This window comes from Panthera uncia (assembly GCF_023721935.1).
Source record: "Panthera uncia isolate 11264 chromosome B2 unlocalized genomic scaffold, Puncia_PCG_1.0 HiC_scaffold_24, whole genome shotgun sequence".
NCBI classification, from domain to species: Eukaryota; Metazoa; Chordata; class Mammalia; order Carnivora; family Felidae; genus Panthera; species Panthera uncia.
The window spans coordinates 9,048,052-9,067,063 of NW_026057580.1; the positions used below are offsets into that span (position 1 = coordinate 9,048,052).

Sequence of the window (19,012 nt, forward strand, 5' to 3'; positions counted from 1 at the left end):
GGCCGCTGCCTGGACAGGCACATAACTACACCTCCCGCGCGGCCCTCCCTCCACTCAGCCCGCGGCTCGGCGGGCACCGGCTCGCTCACTCCTGGGAACTGTAGTCCCCGGTCCTGTCCGCCTTCTTTGGGAGGCGGCCGAGATGTCCAGCTGGGGGGGTTCTGGCAGCGCTCCCCACTTCCCTCCCTCTTGTCTTTCCAGCTATGGAAACTAGCTTCTTGCAGTGAGGAAAAATTATCCTCCTTCCAAACATTACGGTGGGTCCCGTTGGAGTCTACCAACATGCCTTACTCTCTTGAGCCACTTTCCTGCTTTCCCTTTGGTACTTAAATCCTGGATCTCAAGCTGGGCGATTCAGCTTTTAGGGGGCAAGTTTGAGAAGACTTCAGACATCGCTTACCTCTTCACCCTGTCCCTTTCAACTTCATAGGTTGGTCCCCGCTAGTTTCGAACATATTTGCTGATTTGGGGACTCAGAAAAATGGGATTTACATACTGTGAATAACCTTTGACATTTCCTCCCCATTTCCAAGGTTGATTCCACATGATTTCCAGCTTGTCTCCCCAATCTCCCCCCACCCCTTCTAGTACACTCGTGATAAACACACACAGAACTGCAGGTTTCAAAGAGGAAAAGAAGCAAATTTGTTGTTGGTAGGGGAGCATGAAGGGGAGGGTTCTTCACCTTCCCCAACATCTTGTAGAGATGGGAGGTTGAGGGGCAATAGAAAAGGCAGTAGATGGGGGCGCATGCCCCACTCTGTACAATATAGAAGAATCTGATATAGACACTTTGTATAAAAGCCACTTGTCCTCATTTGTGTCCTCTTGCTGACTGGCTGGGCTGGGGGGCACTGGGGAACAAAGAAGCTGGGGTGGTGGGCCAGGACACAGGGACACCCCCTGGTCCCCATCCTCTGGCGTCCCCTTGTGGGGTCACTTTGGATCCTTGGTGGGGGCATAGCAAAGCTCCAGTGGCCGGGACACCTTCCAGAACTTCTCATTCACCAGTTCCAGGGTCAGCGAGCCATTCAGTGTCTACAGAGGGGGTAGAAGAGAGAGGCAGGGTAAGAAAAAGTTGGAGAAGGTGGTAAAGGATATGAATGAGAGGCAGAAAGTGACCAAGGGAGGAAGAAAGAAAAAGGAATAATAAAAAAGGTGGGGTAAAGCAGGGGCATAGGGAGTGAGTAGGAAGAAGATAAGACACAGACGTGAGATGAGAGATGCAGAGGGAGAGAGGAGGGTGGGCTAGTTAGGAGGTCAGGATCCAGGGTCTGTGTGGCCCCAGGCCACCCTCCCAGCCTCCCCCCTCTTATAGCACTGCCCTCAGAGGCTCTCACCGTGAAAGCTCCCCCCCCGGGGGCGATGTAGATGGTGTACTGCTTTTCACTGACACCTTCCAGACTGGGCAAGGCAGGCTCCTCAGGGCCGTCACCTCCTCCGGTACCCCCACCCTCTCCACCACCCCCATCAGGTCCCCCGGCATCAGAGGCGCCCCCTCCAGGCCCTCCTGGCTCCCCGGCTTCTTGCTGCTGCCTCCGCTCAAGGGCAATACGCAGGGCCAAGTACTTGGAAAGATGGTCCACTGTAGCATTCCCAGTTGTCTTCACATACCTGAAGTGGGAAAGAAGGCAGGTTTAGGGGACAGGAAGCCGCAAATGGAAAAGGGAAGTAGGGGATTTTCCAAAAGGGCTTCTGGGTTAGGGTTTCTTTCTGGGTTTGGGTGAAGCCCACTTCTGATGGACATCTGTATGATCTTTTTGATTTCTCAGAGGTCAGGGGAAAGACAGGGCTCTCACCTAGTCTGGCAGTATTCTCCTTTCTCCACGAGCAGGGGGTGGGGCCGGAACACGAGCTCAATTTCTCCGCCTGGCTCCGGGGGACTGGGGGCCCCAGGAGGGCTTGGGGGGCCTAGGGTTCCCCCTCCCAAAGTCCCTCCCCGGTCACCAGAGTCTTCAGAACCGGCGCCCCCACCCACCCCACCGGTGCCACCTCCCCCTGTCCCTACACTGCTCCCCCCCTGCACCCCCGCCACGGGGTCGCTTGGGAGCAGGGCCTGGGGCAGAGTCAGGGGCAGAGTCTGAGCTCACATCCTCTCCATCCCCCTCTCCCTCCCCAGGCTCTCCTTCCCCCCCACTCATCGTGGTGGTCTGATCTGACCCGGGCATCGGCCGCCTCACACGCTGGGCCCTGTAGAAGCAAGTGGTTGAGGTTAGAAAGCACCACAGATAAGGGGTTTAAACTTTCAACTTAAGAGAACAAGAGATCAGGGAAATCTTAATGATGACACCTAATATTTATTAAACACTAACTACACGCCAAACACACTGCTAAGTATTTTGCACTGATCGCCTCACATAGTACAAATCTTAGAAGCAGGTGAATATATTCTATTTATGGTTGAGAAAACTGAGGCTTAGAAATGTTAGATAACTTGTGTGCAACCACAGCCTCTTGCCTCTCCACATGGACTCCAAGAACCAGTCGGATAGGTTTGTAGAAATGCAGAATTTCAGGCCCAACTCCAGACCTACTGAATTAGAATTTGCATTTTTCACAGACCCTCTGGTAATCTGGATGCATATTAAAGACCGAGCAATGCTGGCCTAGAAGGTCATTTAATTCCCCGCAAGGTGAATCCAGAGTTTATGCTCAAAATCACTCCACTGTTCTAACTTCTAGAAAGTTAGAGGGTGAGCTAATTTTTTCTTAAGAATAGTAATACCAGTTGCTAACTAGGAAGCTGCAATTTACACCCCTGGCTTCCAGACCTTGACAATCAGGCTGTGGTTAGCTATTAAGATGCTAAGGTTTAGAAGCTGGCAGGCAGCAAAGACGGCACCAGGAGTCTGACCCACGGATCTGTCCCACCAGCCCTCTATCGCCTCTCTCCCGGCCCGAACCTGTGCATGGCCTGCATGCGCAGCCCCTCTTCAATGCTGGAGCTCAGTGCCTGTTGGTTGTGCAGGCGACTGAGGCGGATGAGCACCCGGTCTTGGTGGGCCTCATATTCCTCCCGGCTGGGATAGATCTTAGAGATCAGGGCATCAAAGTTGGGATCTGGCCGCAGAGACCGCTTGGATACCAGCTTCTTGCGGCAGGTAGGGCACTCCTTGTTCCTGGGGTGGGAGAGAGGAGGCCCTCAACGGGTCAGTCTCAGTCGCTAGGACACTGAGGCCCCAACTCTGTACCCTTCACCCCATCTCAAACACATCCCTCCCATTACCCGCTCCGCAGGGCCGTGACAATACAGTCAGAGCAGAATCGGTGGAGGCACTCCTTGGTGGTCATTGTATTCTTCAGCATGTCCAGGCAGATGGGGCACATGAGTTCTGAATGCAGTGACCGAGGGGAAACCGCAATCTCTGTGCCATCCATGATGGCTTCCTGGAGACATCAGTGAGTGGAAAGGTGATGGTGGGTTGGGGGGAAAGGGGTTTTAGAAACAGGTGGTCAATGGAATGGGAGTTTTGAGAAATACAGTGAAATAACAGAATCTGGGTACCCCGTGTTGACCACTTGAGGAAGACGGGAATTCTGAGAAAGAGGAGCTAGTGACTTGGAGAGAATGGAGAACAGAAAGGAGTAGTGTCCATTAACTGAAAGTAGGAGCTTTGCAACAGGAGGATCTGAGGTTTGGTCAGAGGTCTGGGGCAGAGGTGGCACAGATGTGGGGTTTGGGGAAGACTTTTTCAATCTAATTTCTTAAAGTGTGGTCTGGGTGCAACCTGTATCAGAATACCCTATGGTGCTTGTTTAAAACACAGATTCTGGGGCCCCATCTCATTATGGTATCAGAATATTGGCAAGGCGTGGTGAGGGGGTGGGTTGTGCAGGGGAGGGCTCCATTTCTAGTAAACTTGGAAGGAAAGTCTTATATGCATTGACCTTTGACACTGAACTGAGGAACACTGAAGGTAAAGTCTATGTGTTTACTATTTTTCAGATGAAGGCAGTCATACTCGCCCTACATCTGTGGCAATAGCTGATGTGAGAATGAAACGAGATAAATGTGAAAGTGCTTGGAAAAGATTAAGGTGATTCAAAGGTGGGGTCAAGGGAGTCTGTGACATCCGGCAGGGTCGGAAGAACAGGGCGAAAAATGGAAAAGAGGCTGTGAGATAGGGGTCTGTTTGAAGGGTTTGGGGAAAGGGAGTAAGCTGTGAAAGGAAAGTCCCTATCACCTGCGGGGTCCGGTGGAGCTCGTATAGACTCAGTTCCCACGTTTTGCTGGCATTCTGGGCATTCGCCGGCGTCGTCATGGTGACAGGGCACAGACCCCCCCCACCCGGGCTCGGCAGCGGTGGAGGAGGAGAGGTAGGCTGGGGAAAGGGGGAAGGGGGGGAAGGGTTGTTAGGGGGGCCGCCCTCGCGCAGACCCCGCCCCTCCTGTGGCTCCCCCCACAACCTCCGCCCCGCGCCGCGCTGCCCCTCACCGGGCTCCAGCCGTCCGCGCCCCGTTGCCGCAGCGCCTCTCACTGGGCCCGAGCTCTCAGCCCCAGTTCGCTCGGTCCGCAGCCGCTGCTCAGACAGCAGCTCCCGCCGCCGCCGCCGCCATGGCCCGGGCGCTGGGGCCCTACGTCACTTCCGTTTGTCCCTCCGCTACCCCCCCCCCCGCCCCCGCCAGCGGAGACGTCACCCGCCACTCCGGGCTCGGGTGGGACGCGACGTGGGCTCCCGGGTTCCCCCGCCCTCGGGCGCGTCCGCTTCGCGTGAGGAGCCGGCGTCCCCGGAGTCCCCCGCTACGTGGGGACCGCGGTCTCAGTTCCCGGGCCGGCACCGTCGCGCTGCCAACCTTAGCCACCGTTCCCTTCCCGAGGTCCCCACCCGGGGCCTCCGCTCCGGAGGGCGGGGCCTGGGATCTCTTGGACCCCGGGAGGGTAGAGAGGGGTTGGAAAAGGGGCCACCTCCCCCACTCCGCGTCCCCTAGCGGCTCTGGGGGACAACTGCCACCCTCCCCACAACTCCGTAACCCCAGCCTGGCATTCCGGGGAGGGGAGGGGGAAGGCTGGAAAGGATCTTCGGCCTTTTCAGTCCTCCAGTCCTGTGAACGCAACTAAATCCGGATGAGCCCGGGATTCCCCTTACCACCCTGGGGACTTGCTGCACCCTTCGCTTTGGCTCTCCCTAGACCCTCCGACCCGCTCTCCCCTCGAGGTTTGGGGACAGCGGCTCGGGACGTCCAGACTCAACTCTCGGCCGGAGCCATAGACTCGAGAATTGCGTTTGGACAATCAAGAGCCGCGGCCCGGGGCGGGGGAGGGAGGCGCACGGGAGGAACAGGGGAATGGAGACACCACGCGGAAGCAGGGACACACACACACACACACACGATGGGGCCCCTATAGGGGAGGGGGTGTGCGCGTGTGGGTGGGTGGGGGCACAAGGGGCAGAATGTCTGGAGTGGGAAGCGGACAGAAGCCTCCTCCAGGACTTTTCTGTAAAGGAAGGGGACAGGGAGGAAAGAGAAGAGGAAGGGGCAGAGCGATCCCCATTGAGGGCAGGGGATGAGATGTGAGGGGGGCGGGGGGGAAAGACCGTAGTGGGCGTCCTGTCTCCTCCAGCCTGAGCTGGGGCTCCCGGACTTGGGCTGCAGCTGCCAGGGGGGTAGCCTGTTTCTGGGACAAGGCAGCCCTGGGTCCCCTCGCCCCCTCCCCCAGTTCCCCCCTACTTCCCTGTCCTCTCCTTCAGTCCGTGGCCAGTCCTTATGTGGGCTCCAGAGTCGATTAGCGCGGACCCCCTCCCCTTCCTCCTCCTCCTCCCAACCCCCTCCCTTCTGCTCTCCTCCAGCCCCTTTCATCGGCTGGTCCATTCCCCTAATCCTGGCCCCCTCCCCTAATCCCCCCCCACCCGACCCCAGGCCGGCTGCAGCTATTGTAAGGTGGAGAGAAAGGGGGGGGGGGACTCAGAAAAGGGAGGGGGTGGGGAGGGCCACCTGTTCCAAGACCCCCTCCCAAGGCCAGACTGGACACCAGGATGGGGCCATGAACAAACCACCCTTGGGGACCATAAGGACCCAGGGAATTGGGGAGAGGGTACTGGGGCTGTAGGACCAGTGGAAGGGGGTGGGGGCAGAGACCCCCTCCCTCTATAAAGACCCAGAATGTCACACATACACAGTGACATACACTCTCTCCTCTCACACCCGGCGGCGGGGGTTGCCCTGGGAGACCAGGCAGTGAAAGGGAACAATCCTTCGGGAAAGGGAAAGGAGGGGGAGGTGGGGAAGGGTCTGAGGGCTTAGACACAAGAAGAACCGGAGGTGGCAGGGAAGAGGATTTGGAATTTATTAGGGTCACAAGCACCCCTGCCTCCCATATTCAGCATTCCAGAGCCATACACTGCCACCCCTTTTGTAGCCTGGGAACTCAGAGTCCTCATCAGCAGGAGGCCGGGTGGAGTGGTGGGGGAGTGAGCAGAATCCAGGGTCCGTGAAGCAGTTACATGAAAAGACCTCCTGGGAGGGGCAGAAACATTTGGACAGATGCATAGGTGGAGACAAATGGGCTGGGGGGGGGGGGTGCCCAGTTCAGTCCCTCGCCTATGGGAACTTCTGCTCTTCCCTTAGTGGCTCCAGACTCCCTTCTCTTGCTTTCTCTTATCATCTGGGTTCCACTTCTCTGCCTTCTCCCTCCCCATGATGGCCTCATACCAGTGACTTCCACTGAGGCCCCTGTGATGTATCCACTGTCTTCAGATGCCAAGAATGCGACCACATCTGCCACATCTATGGGAATGGTGGGGAAAAGGCAGAATCCTATTCACTTTCATAGATCCAAAGTCATCACCTCCCACCAGAACCCCTCCCCACCAACACACACACACACACACACACCAACCACCAATCCTGGTGAGATCCTTTCAGATCCCACAAAGTTTGGGATTTCTTCATTCAGGCCCCCTCCCTAACTCCTTTTCCTTATTCAGTGCTCACCCTCAGGATCCCCCAAATGCCCCATCGGGATCATTCCAGTCACCTGTAAGAAAACACTCATACATGTGTAAATGTTTCTTTTACTTTTTTTTTTTTTGGTAGGCTGTCTGTGGCACCTTTTTCTTTTTTCATTCCTTGTACACTTATTGAATATCTACTAATTGTCAGGCCCTGTGCTCAGCATTCTCTCTGAAGCCCAGAGAGATTGGGTGTCTGAATAACTCTGCCCTCTACCCACAGCCTCCTACCTTGTCCAGCACTTTCTGTGGCACTTTCTGTGTCATGGGTGTTGTAATGAACCCTGGGAGGACAGAGTTACAGCGGATCCCATGTCTGTGGAAGGGAGAGTGGCTGCTGACTCTGGAAAGGGCTGAACACTGACACACCCCCTCCCCAGACCTCCCACATGGCTCAGCAAATCCCTCTGTACCCCCAGCTGTGTCTGACTAACCGGCCAAGTTCTCGAGCTGCAGTCTGGGTCAGCCCAATCACTCCAGCCTTGGATGCTGCGTAGTTTGTCTGACCCATGTTCCCCACCTATAGGTGAGTCAGAGATTTGGAATGAGTCAGGAATCCCAAGGAGGGGCTCTCCTCTCTGTGCCCAACTGGCTGGCTGACCTTCTCCTAACTCAACCTGACCTTCCCTGTGATGCTACTGATGTTGATGATGGAACCATGACAACCACTGGACACCAGGAGTTGGGCTGCAGCTTGAGTGACTAGAAAGATGCCCTGGTGGGGAAAGAGTAACAAGGCAGAAAGGAACAGTTGGGTGACAGTCCTCCTCCAGTTCCCTCCCCCAGGCTAGAGAAACCAGAAGTCACAGGTTCAGAAGTCGCCACCTTGAGGTTGACAGCTATGACTTTGTCCCAGTCATCCTCAGACATGTGGAGCAGAAACTCATCCCTGGTGATCCCAGCACAGGACACAACGACGGACGGTGGGCGAGAAAAGCAGGCCTATGGAAGGGGGCGGTTACACACCAAAACCCAAGTAGAGCCGGGTTAGTGAAGACAATCAATGTTGGCTCTTTAAAAGGGGCGAGGTCGTCTCGCGTTCACCTGTACTTGTTCCAGCAGGCGCTTGACCGCCCCGGCCTCAGACACGTCAGCCTGGAAGGCTGCGTGGCCCCCGCAGGGCGCCACCTCCTCGCTCCCCCGCCCGCCCAGCAGCCGCACCGTCTCGCTTGCCGCCGCCTCGTCCAGGTCGCAAGCGGCCACGGCGGCCCCCTCTCTGGCCAGGCGCACACTGACAGCTCGGCCGATGCCGCTACCCGCGCCTGAGGTGGGAGAGAACACACGGAGTGGGGGGAAGGGGAGAAAGGGAGGAGTAGGCAGGGTCAGGGGTCAACAGGGCGCAAAGTAGTAAAATTCGGACCAGGGGCCAGAGGTCACAGCGGCTGCAGACCCCAAGGGCGCCCCCGGACAACACTCCGGCACCCCGACCCGCCCTGGAAGAACATTCCCTCAACCTGTGACCAGGGCCAGCGCCGAGCGGAGACGGAGCTGAGACGCCATGTCCGCCGGCGGGTGGGCGGGCACTGAACCCCTGAACCAATCCTAGCGCAGAGGAGGCGTGGCAAGAGCAAAGCCGCGCCAACCTAAGCCCGGCCAGCGTTGAGCCTTCGGCGGCCGCCAGCACAGACTGACCCTCCACCGCGGGGGCGTGGTCACGCGCCACCGCTTGGGGGCCTGGGGAATGGGATGCTGAGGGGCCCTCATTCTCTCAAAAAAGACAAAGACCGCGTTTGGGGCGGAAGATCCGAGGACTTTATTTCCGGTTACCACCCCTACCCCTCAATTCAAACAGTGATATCAAAGAATAGGAAAAAAAAAATCAGGCCATGAGATTGGCAAGCCCACCTCCCCCCCTCAATCACTCCCAAATCAGGACACACGATTGATGTTTAATTGATGTATATCCCCACTCTTCCTGCTACCCACTCTGTCCAGGGCTCTGGTCTTCCCTGAAGCTTCCACCAACAGGTGGGAAGGGAGGGCGGACCTTGGATACACCTGCTCTTGGTAGCTTGGTTTTCTGTAAACAGGTTCGGTAGGGGACACGGGGTAGGCTGTCATCACCTCTTTCTCCAGCCTTCTTCATGGCCCCATTTAACTCCCTAAACCCAACAACATGGTCAGCACATGACTAACACTATGGTCCCTCTGACTTCTCATTCTCACTTCTGCAGCTCTTATAAGACTGCAAAATCTTGATGGCCCTAATGCCAACGTTACCACTTCCCTAGCTTACAACTTCCTTCAGCAGACATCCCTGGCCAGGGTCCCCAACTTCCACAGACTCCTGACCTTGAAGGCTTACACACTAGAGATTTAGGGCTGGAGTGGGGACGGTTTACCCCACCTCTCACTCGAGGTGGGCAATCAGCACCATCATGACAACTCCCCCTAGCAGCCCCAGCACCTCCAGAAGTGACTGCAATGGTGATGCCTCCCTCAACAGCTCAGGCAACACGGACACCGTTGCTACATAGATGAAGCCACCTGCAGTGAATGGCAGAACCCAGCCAGGACCTGTACCACTTGCAACTTCACTGCCCACTGCCCCTCCTTCAGTTAGGAGGGCACAGGCTGTGCCTGCCAGTGCCCCTATTGCCGTCAGTAGTTGCAGACGCATCGCCTGGTGGGCAGAAAAGACAGAAAGGCATTCAACAACATCTAAAGATGATCAGTGGTTAGGCATGTTTGGTGGGGTACAGGTATATACGGGTAGGGTGCATGTCTTTGGGACCTGAAGAATAAGGCAAAAAGAGGAGGATCTAGAATTGACACTTTCTGAAAAACCTAAAAATATCAAAGAGGTCCTTTCCACAGAACTTCTGATTCGGAAGGTCAGGGTGGGGGTCAGTGTAAAACACCCTCATAAACCATACAGATGGTTTGTGGACTAGAATTCAAGAAATACTGAGCCACAGGACAAAGAAACAGAAGTTCTCCCCCCTCGTTTCTAGAGGCTGTATTGTTTGTACAGTACCAACTTGTCTGAACCTAATGAGAGGCGATCTTGGGTTTTGGGTGGGTGAACAGGAGAGGTAAAGACTGAGGCAATCGTGTCTCGCGCACATCATTACCAACCTGTTTTTTGCTGCACCCAGACTGGACCAGGATGGCAAAGTCCCCAACTTCATGGGGCACTTCATGTAGCAGAACAGTCATTGTGGTCAGGATCCCTAGCCCCCGACCTCCTCTAAATGAAGCACCAATAGCCAGACCATCTGTGAAGTTGTGTGCCAGGTCAGCAGCCAGATTCAGGTACCCTGATACACGCAGATCTTGTACAAGTAAAAAGGAAGACAATGGTTAGAGTCATCTACCACCCCTTGTCCCAGCCCTTCAGCCATTATCACATCTCCCCCCAGAGACCACTTCACATCCAGCCCCTTCATGTTTCTCAGACACCTGCCATTACCCACAGTGTATATTCCATGTGATTTGTGATATCCTTTGCCCAAGTTTATCGATAACCTTGGCCCTCACCTGAACCTTTTTTTTCCTCTTCAGAATTCTGAGGTCTCACTGGCCCATCTTTGAGCCCTGTGCTCCCTCCTCTCCTCTTCCGAGACCCACCTGCTTCCTTTTCTTCTTCCTCTGAGCTCTGTTTCTCCTTTGAAGAACGCTCTGAGGGAAGAAGTTAGTAGAGTGGAGAACAGAAATCTCCAGAAATGTCCTCAAAAGGGAAGTCCCCTCCTGCTGAAGAGCTGTAAGGTAAGGGGATTCTGCAGCAGGCAAGGTGGCTTTCAAGGAAAGCTGTTCATGTACTCACCCTGTCTTCCATGCCCATGACCTCCCTGTGTGTGACCATGAGCGTGTCCATGTCCGTGACTGTGTCCATGTCCTCCTTTCACATGTCTCACAAATTTCTCCACCACAAGAAAGGCAACAATTCCACTGAGGACCCACAGTCCCACAGACAGAATGGGGCCCTGGCCTGGGAATAGAGGCATTGAGACATTAAGGGAAATATGGATTCCAGACTCCTCCTCCCCAAGTTACAGGAGGAGAACAGGGAGGGAAAGACCTCTCTTAACATCCCAATACATCTCCATCCACCCCTTCCTCACCACTGTGGGAGTGTCCATGTCCAGGCTGCTCCAGAGGGTGGTGAGAATGAGGTTCTAGAGGAAGGGGGAGAAAAAGCCAGATGAGTGAACACTCTGTCCAAGGGGCATGCATTTGGGGGAATATTGGAAGGTCAAGGATCACAAAGGACGAAGAACCCTTCTGCCCAGAGAATAAAATATGTTAAGATTTGCAGTAGTGGCCAAAAATCACTTACCCAGGGCATGAGGAATGAGGTGCAGAAAGGCATCTCCCAGGAGCCCACCGGAAGCAAAACTGAGCAAGATCTGGAGCAGAGAGCGGTGCCGGGGGGAGTTTGATTCCACAGGGATAAGGAAGAGGACAAAAAATGGAGCTGCGGAGATCAGCACTGTGGCTCCCAGTGCCTGGTGAGGGGAGAGTCAGGGGTCAAGTGGTGTGGTGTTTCCCAACAATCCAGAACCGGCCCCTCTCTCTCCCAGCCCCTGGGGACTCACATAGGCCCAGAGAGTGACAGTATCCAGGTCCTGCTTGATGCCTGGAGCCCCAGACTCCCCATAGCCTCCATGGCTGTGCTCATGGTCATGTCCATGTCCTCTGTGGTAGAGGCTCTCATGGGATTGGCCACGGCTATGGCCATGGTGCAAATCCTCATGTGAATGTCCATGTTCGTGACCGTGGGTATGCCCATGCCAGATGCTCTCGTGAGTGTGGCCATGGCCATGGGCATGACTGTGTCCACGGTGAAAATCCTCTTGTGAGCGCCTGTGGCTGTGGCCATGGAAGTCTTCGTGCAGGTCCTGGTGTAGGTCGCCATGACCCCCGTGTCCGGCCACTAGCAGCCCCAAGGCCGCCCAGGTCAGCAGTCCCATGGCCACCCAGTGGGGAGCCCCCAGGCCCCTGGCCATCACGCTGACCAGAGGGACAGAGACAGTGACTCCACTTGACCCTCAACTCTACACCTATGCAGGGTCAGTTTTACTCCGTTCGTGCCCTCCGTCCACTTCTATGGGCCGCTCCCCCGTTCCGTTCTGTCCCCACCCACATTGTTCCCAAGACTCGGTCTCTTTATCTCGAACCCCCTCCCGGATGCAGGGCCCTGGGACACCGCTCTAGGCTTTGATCCTCCACTTTATGGACTCTCTGGGCCCTAGTCTCTATGATCCACTAGAAGATGGAAAAGGTCTGGAAAGGACGATAGGGTAAAGCAGGGAATTCTCACCGGCTTCAGGATCTTCTCCTTTCCCGGTTTGCTCGGACGTGGCAGTCCCGCCTCTGGCTCCCGCGAGAACAGGAAGTTCCGCTCCACCTCCGTCCCGATACCTTTACCAAGATGGCGACACACCGGTGGCGGCGAGGCCACGCTGCTCTGGCGCGCATGCGCAGGTGTGGAGGTTATTTGAGGGGAGGCTGGGCGAGGCCGGCTAACTGGGCTGAGGAGACCGCCTCCTCCGTTTCCAACTAGACGAGGGGGCGGGAACTAGCACGGAGACTTCCCGTCTATACCAAGATGGCTGCCATATCGGCGCTGTCATTTTGGTACAGAGCAGAGCGAAGCGCTTAATTCGACCCGGTTCAGGCCAGAGTCTTTTTCTCTGGGGCTTCCTCGTGCTCAGCTAGTCCCCCGGTCAATACGTGGGAATCCCTGGTACCTCTACGGTATCCTTGCATTCACCCAAGAGTCATGTCTTGGGCTGCTCGCCCGCCCTTCCTCCCCCAGCGGCATGCCGCAGGGCAGTGTGGGCCGGTGGGGGTGCGAAAAGAAATGCATTGTGGGGTCGCCTCCCGGTGGCGGCGGCGACGGCCCTGGCTGGATCCCGCGGCGGCGGCGGCGGCGGCAGCAGCCGGAGAACAACAAACCCCGGAGCCGGAGCCAGGGGAGGCTGGACGGGACGGGATGGGCGACAGCGGGCGGGGTGAGTGTCCTAGCGGACGGACCGGCGAACCAGTCACCGCGTTATCTGCGACCCCTCCCCCCCGTCCCCTGGAGCTCTTTCCCTGGCGCTCCCGCCCCCTTGTTTGTAAACATGCGTCCCCTCCCTCCCGAGGGCCTTAGCGCCCTCCCCCACCGGGGCGGGGCGGGGGAGCTTCCGCCCTCCTTAGCTTTGGCTGTTTGAGGCCCCACAATCCAGAGGTCCCGGGCGTGGGATTTGAGTCCTCGAGTTTGGGGACTCTGGTCGTTTGAAGGCAGATTCTGCGTCCTAGGAAGGGTCCCTTCCACCTCTTTTCTTTGCACGCTCTGGCTACACGCTGGGAATGGAGGGGCTGTCAGTTCCACCCCACGTGCTGCCCCACCCACATAAGACATGTCTGGTTTGGGGTGACCAAACGGATTGCTTGGAATTGTCCCTCACTTGAACCATCCTGCCTTTTGTTAACCCCCTCCTCTCACCACAATTAGTTAAACCGTTGTTTGACAACAGGGTGTTTCTGGACTTGAGGATGGGTGGGGTGGGTTGGGTTGGGGTGGGGCGCGGCGGGGGATTAGAGAGAATTAAAGTCTCCAGTTGGATGATCTAAGACTCATTTTCTCTTTTTGTCTTTCTGTCTGTGTGTCTCTGTGCCTGTACGTACCCCTCCCTCAGACTCCCGAAGCCCAGACAGTTCCTCCCCGAATCCCCTTCCCCAGGGGGCCCCTCCCCCTTCTCCTCCTGGCCTACCCCTACCCCCTTCAGCAGCCCCAACCCTTGGAGGTTCCGGGGCCCCACCCCCACCCCCGATGCCACCCCCTCCACTGGGCTCCCCTTTCCCAGTCATCAGCTCTTCCATGGGGTCCCCTGGTCTGCCCCCTCCAGCTCCCCCAGGATTCTCCGGGCCTGTCAGCAGTCCCCAGGTGAGAGGTCGTGGCTCACTGACTGCCTCTCCACTTTCATTTCCTTGTTTTCCTTGTGACCCCAGATCCTTGTGTGAACTTCCCCATGGCCCACTGACCTTCCAGTCCTCTAATCCTGGCAGGCCTGTGGTCCTTGTGAGACCCCTTGCCCTTCCTGAGGTGACTGATCTTTCAGTGCATGCTTCCTTCCCAGCCCTATAAAAGAACCCGATATTCTGATGTCCCTTTCATCTATCAGTTATTTTTCTGCCCTTTTTATCCCATCTGCCGTCCTGAGATATATGCCCTTCAGGGTCCCTGTGTTGCACAATTTCAAGGAGAACTGTATGTCTCATTTTTGGGGGGTTGTGCTCCAAGGGTGGCCCTTCACATAGACTGCAATGTAAATAATGTCCTCTGTGATGTGCAATGCAGGGCCCTGCCTAGGTGGTAGGGAATGATTTCCATGACCTCTGAGAGATTCTCTTTCCCAGTGAGTCTCCCTGTGACTTCCCTATTTCCCCCATCCCAGATTAACTCAACAGTGTCGCTCCCTGGGGGTGGACAGTGCAGGCCCCGGACCCCTAAGACTGGTGGCTTCACATCTTCAGGGGGGCCAGACCCACCCCCAGGGAGCGACACTGTTGAGTTAATCTGGGATGGGGGATGGTCAGGGGGAAGAGGGGGCTGGTATAGGGTTTTTGAACAGTAAGGAGAGTGGGACCGGGTCATCCCTCATGTCCTGGTTCCCCATCTGTGTGGATGGATTTAAACTAAGTTTGCTGGGAGGGAAGTTGGCAAGGGACTTGATTGTGAGGGGTCTACATGCGGCCTTGCTGTTGCTGTTCCCATCTCCTTCAAGGCAAACACTACGGGGTTTACAGCTGTGAGGGCTGCAAAGGCTTCTTCAAGCGTACCATCCGTAAGGACCTGACCTACTCGTGCCGGGACAACAAGGACTGCACAGTGGACAAGCGCCAGCGAAACCGCTGTCAGTACTGCCGTTATCAGAAGTGCCTGGCCACTGGCATGAAGAGGGAGGGTAAGGGCCTGCGTCAGCCGGGCTTCCTTGGCTACCCTATGGGAGAGGAGGGAGGAGGTGGAGGGAAGACTGCAGGAAACTGCAGACTGTACCTCTCAGGACTGGACTGTTCTCCCTCCTCCTCCAGAGGGCGATATTTGATTTCTCTCTTCCCTCCTCATCAGCTCTTGTCTCTCGAATTCTGCTCTGTTCTCTTGAGTTTCCTTTTTTTAATGGGGCTGCTTCTCTGTGTCCGGCACCCATGACCCCTCCCATCTGGTGCTAGGGTAGGATAACTATTCCTTACCCATGATGAGTTTCTCTGTCTCCCCTTCACTAACCTGAATAGTTCCTCCTCTTTGACCAGTGCTTGTGTGCCTGTGATTTACCTCTCCCTCTCTCTCTGTCTCCCTGTTATCTGTGATTCCTCCTCCAAAGTCTGGGACTCTACTCTTTTGAAGCTGCAGACTTTACTGAAGACCTCAGGGCTGCCTCCCTTTCTCTTTCTCTTATCTTCTTAAGTCTAATGCTGGAATTTTCAGACACTTTAAGGTATCTTGGTCCACTGCCTCATTTTAGAGAAGATGAGCCTGAGGCCTGGTTTTCCTGGGGTCATGCAACGAAAGAGGGGGCAAGGCTGCAATCAGAACCCACAAGTTTGAAGACCCGGGCCAGTGATCCTTTCACTGTGGCTTTGTTGAATCAGAAGAGCACCAGATTTGCAGCCAGGCACACTTGGATTTAGATGGACGACTTGCTCTATGTTATGAGAACTTGGACAAGCTGTCTAACTTCTCCAAGCCCTAAAATTTTCATCTTTAATAACAAAGATAAGAGATCCTGGAATTTTCATAATAATTGAGTGAATGTTAAAATGTATTTGGCACATTTCTTAGACCCTAGGTTTAAATGTTAGTTTTCTTCCTAATTCCTTTATCCTGCCTTCCTCTTCTCCTTCTTGGCTTATTTATATGCTCTTTTATAGCCCCTGCTTCCAGACTCCCTAGTCTACCATTTCTAGTGACTTCTCTAATTTCTATAAATACCTCCTAAGGGCCTTGAGAACCCTGATAAGGCCCTAAAGACATTTCAGAACCCTTCACGGCTGACTGTTGACTTTCCACTTTTTCTTCTCCTCCCCTCCCCCCACCCCAGCGGTACAGGAGGAACGTCAGCGGGGGAAGGACAAGGACGGGGATGGGGAGGGGGCTGGGGGAGCCCCCGAGGAGATGCCTGTGGACAGGATCCTGGAGGCAGAGCTTGCCGTGGAGCAGAAGAGTGACCAGGGCGTTGAGGGTCCTGGGGGAACCGGGGGTAGCGGCAGCAGCGTGAGTGATGGGGTCAATCCACTCTCTCTCCTGATGGGGGATGGGGGACGGGAGTCTAGGTTGGTTCTATTTCCCTCTCCCCTCCCTTTACCCTCCATCCCCCCTAACACTGCCTGGGACTGGAAGTGCTGCCAAACAAGGTCTCTCAAACATCTGAGGTGGGTGTGATAGCTTTCTCTGTCCCCATCCCCAAACAACCCAGTGGTAGAACCATGGGCTAGTCCTAAATAAATAATTGTTTTCGCGAATGCCAGAAGAGAAGCCTGACTAATGGGGATTGGTTCAGATGGATTTGAAGGGAGACTCTAGATAAGGAGGTGGTGTCAGAAACCTCTTACAAGGGGGGGCTTCCAGTGTACCTCCAGACCTTCCGTAACTCTTACCCCCCCATCCCCTGCAGCCAAATGACCCCGTGACTAACATCTGTCAGGCAGCTGACAAACAGCTATTCACGCTTGTTGAGTGGGCGAAGAGGATCCCACACTTTTCTTCCTTGCCTCTGGATGACCAGGTCATATTGCTACGGGCAGGTCAGTGACCTTGGATCCCCTTTACCTCTTGATATTTGATCCCTGTTTGACCTTCTGACCTTCAGTGACCCCAGTGCATACTTACATACCAAGGGAGCCAAGTTCATTGATTTCCTCACTTCTTCTCTTCCCCTGATATGCTTTGAATCCCATGGTCTGAGCTCTGGCTCCTGACCCTTGCCGCCCCCCACGCAGGCTGGAACGAGCTCCTCATTGCTTCCTTCTCCCACCGATCCATTGATGTCCGAGATGGCATCCTCCTCGCCACAGGTCTTCATGTGCACCGCAACTCAGCCCATTCTGCAGGCGTGGGAGCCATCTTTGATCGGTCAGTGGCCTTCGGCTAGGCTGGCCTGTAGGTAGAGGGGGTGGGGCTATAGGCTGGTCCGTGTCCAAGGCTGGCTGAGCTGTGACCTTTGAGTGACCTGCAGGTCCCTCTCCAGGGTGCTGACAGAGCTAGTGTCCAAAATGCGTGACATGAGGATGGACAAGACAGAGCTTGGCTGCCTGAGGGCAATCATTCTGTTCAATCCAGGTAAGAGGAGGATTACCCCTGTTTCTCAAGACCAAGGCAACCTTGGAGCCTCCTCTTCTCCGGAGACTCCTAAGTTACCCAGCTATCCCCCTCAATCTGGAACTCTCCCAGCTGACCAAGAAAAACCCACATGCACTGATATGTTCCCCTTTGGCCCTATTCCACAACTTAGCCAGGCATCTGTTAAAGGGCCAGTAGGTGGGGCCCAAAAGGGACATCGTGTGGGCCACATCTCCACATTTGTCCTGATTTGATTTATCTTCCTTCTTCCTCCTTTCTTCCCTGCCATCCCAGATGCCAAGGGTCTCTCCAACCCCAGTGAGGTGGAGGTTCTGAGGGAGAAAGTGTACGCATCACTGGAGACCTACTGCAAACAGAAGTACCCTGAGCAGCAGGGACGGTGAGAAGGAGCTGTGGGGGTGTGGGGTTGTGGGGTGCCATGAAGTTGTGTTCAGGGCCCGTGTGGTTCCAGCTGTCTTCTCCCACCTCTGCTTCAGGTTTGCCAAGCTGCTGCTACGTCTTCCTGCCCTCAGGTCCATCGGCCTTAAGTGTCTAGAACATCTGTTTTTCTTCAAGCTCATTGGAGACACCCCCATTGACACCTTCCTCATGGAGATGCTTGAGGCTCCCCACCAGCTGGCCTGAGCCCAGACCTACACGTGGTGCTCCTCACACTTGAGGAGTACACATCTGAGAGGGACTCCAGCCTTGGGGGCACGGTGGGGAGGGGCCGTGTCCTAGAATCTTGGTGGGGTGAGGAGTACGGGGCAGAGTTGAGACCTCCAAGGGGATCCATAAACCCTCCAAGAGGTTTGCTTGATATCCCAAGTCAGAGGGGACCCCAGATCCTTGTGAGGGCTGGACCTCATCCTTCAGTGACCTTGAGTCTCTGAATTTGTCTTGGGTCTGTCATGATTTGGGGTGATTTCTTACCCCCTGCCTGGAACGATCTCTCCTTCCCCCAGCACAAAGCACTGGCCTTGCTCACAGGACCTTGCTTCCTTCTCATCTTGCCTCACTTAGCTACCCATGTGAAGAGAGAAAATGGGAACTCTCCTGGAGATGGATACTGGGGGGCAGGCCCCCCAAACTGATGGACATGGGAGTAGCACTCTGACAGGCTTTCCTCCAGGCCTTGACAGCCTTGACGGTAGCCCAGCAGGTGGGGGCTACTCTGGAAGAGGGAGGAGCCCTGTCACTGTCTCCTGTTCAGAGCCCCCCTCACACTTCACCTCCTGCTGCAGTCAGACTGAATAAAAAGGTGGTTGGTGGTTAAGGGGTGGGTGAAGATGTAGGAACCGATCTGCTATTTTTAATTTCCTCTGAGGATAGAGACTTGCAGTTAGACTCAAAGAAGTACTGTACTTTCCCAGGTTGACTAAGAAATGCCAGTGGTGGAGGTGGTGTTTGGGAAAGGCAGGGCCTTGAGATGGTCTGTCCCTGGGGCCCTTCAAGCACTGGCCTTCCCTATCCCCTCCCCCATCTCTTGTCTAACTTGGGGAAGGGGCCTGGGATGTGATGGCAGGGTGGTTTGGTGAGTAATCCTCAGGCCCTTCCTTTCACAGCCTTCCCCCAGACCTGGGCACAGTGTAGACTGGGGACACAGGACCCTGGCCTGAGAATTGAGGGGGGGATGGTCAGCCTGCAGAGATAGGGTGCTGGGGCTGCATGATTTTTGCCTCGCAGCCCTTCTCTCTGGGTTTCCTTTCCCTTCTCTTTCACTCACACATAAAATAGCTTTCAAATTAAAATCGCTGTTTTCTGGACTGAGGTGACTGTGTTGGGGGGGGGGGGG

The 19,012-nt window shown here is 55.4% G+C and overlaps 5 protein-coding genes across 8 annotated transcripts; 2 read left to right on the forward strand and 3 right to left on the reverse strand.

Annotated features, from left to right (window-relative positions):
- Positions 1 to 621: 621 nt before the first annotated feature.
- On the reverse strand, positions 622 to 4,614 carry RING1 (ring finger protein 1). Its single transcript, XM_049653469.1, is given in 8 exon segments — positions 622 to 1,038; positions 1,341 to 1,614; positions 1,800 to 2,020; positions 2,022 to 2,190; positions 2,904 to 3,119; positions 3,227 to 3,387; positions 4,185 to 4,322; positions 4,436 to 4,614. Coding segments are annotated over 7 exon segments (1,221 nt in total). The 5' UTR covers positions 4,263 to 4,322; positions 4,436 to 4,614; the 3' UTR covers positions 622 to 936.
- Positions 4,615 to 6,265: 1,651 nt separating this feature from the next.
- Positions 6,266 to 8,494, reverse strand: HSD17B8 (hydroxysteroid 17-beta dehydrogenase 8). 2 transcript variants are annotated; one of them, XM_049653473.1, is made up of 9 exons: positions 8,405 to 8,494; positions 7,995 to 8,212; positions 7,776 to 7,892; positions 7,573 to 7,665; positions 7,385 to 7,470; positions 7,182 to 7,266; positions 6,934 to 6,976; positions 6,652 to 6,726; positions 6,266 to 6,456 (listed from the first exon to the last, which is right to left on the reverse strand). In XM_049653473.1, the coding sequence occupies exons 1-9, from the start codon at positions 8,448 to 8,450 to the stop codon at positions 6,440 to 6,442; spliced, it is 780 nt and encodes a 259-aa protein (XP_049509430.1). In that variant the 5' UTR covers positions 8,451 to 8,494; the 3' UTR covers positions 6,266 to 6,439. The 2 variants fall into 2 exon arrangements, with proteins under 2 accessions (XP_049509430.1, XP_049509429.1); XM_049653472.1 differs by having other exon boundaries at positions 6,652 to 6,756; positions 8,405 to 8,475.
- A 239-nt stretch (positions 8,495 to 8,733) lies between these two features.
- On the reverse strand, positions 8,734 to 12,312 carry SLC39A7 (solute carrier family 39 member 7). 2 transcript variants are annotated; one of them, XM_049653467.1, is made up of 8 exons: positions 12,214 to 12,312; positions 11,489 to 11,903; positions 11,230 to 11,398; positions 11,015 to 11,068; positions 10,717 to 10,881; positions 10,431 to 10,571; positions 10,029 to 10,225; positions 8,734 to 9,573 (listed from the first exon to the last, which is right to left on the reverse strand). In XM_049653467.1, exons 2-8 carry the CDS (start codon positions 11,897 to 11,899, stop codon positions 9,301 to 9,303), a joined length of 1,410 nt encoding a protein of 469 aa, XP_049509424.1. In that variant the 5' UTR covers positions 11,900 to 11,903; positions 12,214 to 12,312; the 3' UTR covers positions 8,734 to 9,300. The 2 variants fall into 2 exon arrangements, with proteins under 2 accessions (XP_049509424.1, XP_049509425.1); XM_049653468.1 differs by lacking the exon at positions 12,214 to 12,312 and having other exon boundaries at positions 11,230 to 11,382; positions 11,757 to 11,808.
- Positions 12,313 to 12,660: 348 nt separating this feature from the next.
- On the forward strand, positions 12,661 to 14,515 carry LOC125938186 (retinoic acid receptor RXR-beta-like). The gene is made up of 3 exons (XM_049653200.1): positions 12,661 to 12,907; positions 13,577 to 13,824; positions 14,336 to 14,515. Exons 1-3 carry the CDS (start codon positions 12,676 to 12,678, stop codon positions 14,513 to 14,515), a joined length of 660 nt encoding a protein of 219 aa, XP_049509157.1. The 5' UTR covers positions 12,661 to 12,675.
- An 11-nt stretch (positions 14,516 to 14,526) lies between these two features.
- Positions 14,527 to 19,000, forward strand: RXRB (retinoid X receptor beta). 2 transcript variants are annotated; one of them, XM_049653470.1, is made up of 7 exons: positions 14,527 to 14,845; positions 15,980 to 16,152; positions 16,553 to 16,682; positions 16,878 to 17,010; positions 17,114 to 17,217; positions 17,512 to 17,617; positions 17,715 to 19,000. In XM_049653470.1, exons 1-7 carry the CDS (start codon positions 14,629 to 14,631, stop codon positions 17,860 to 17,862), a joined length of 1,011 nt encoding a protein of 336 aa, XP_049509427.1. In that variant the 5' UTR covers positions 14,527 to 14,628; the 3' UTR covers positions 17,863 to 19,000. The 2 variants fall into 2 exon arrangements, with proteins under 2 accessions (XP_049509427.1, XP_049509428.1); XM_049653471.1 differs by having other exon boundaries at positions 17,126 to 17,217.
- The last annotated feature ends 12 nt before the right edge of the window (positions 19,001 to 19,012 follow it).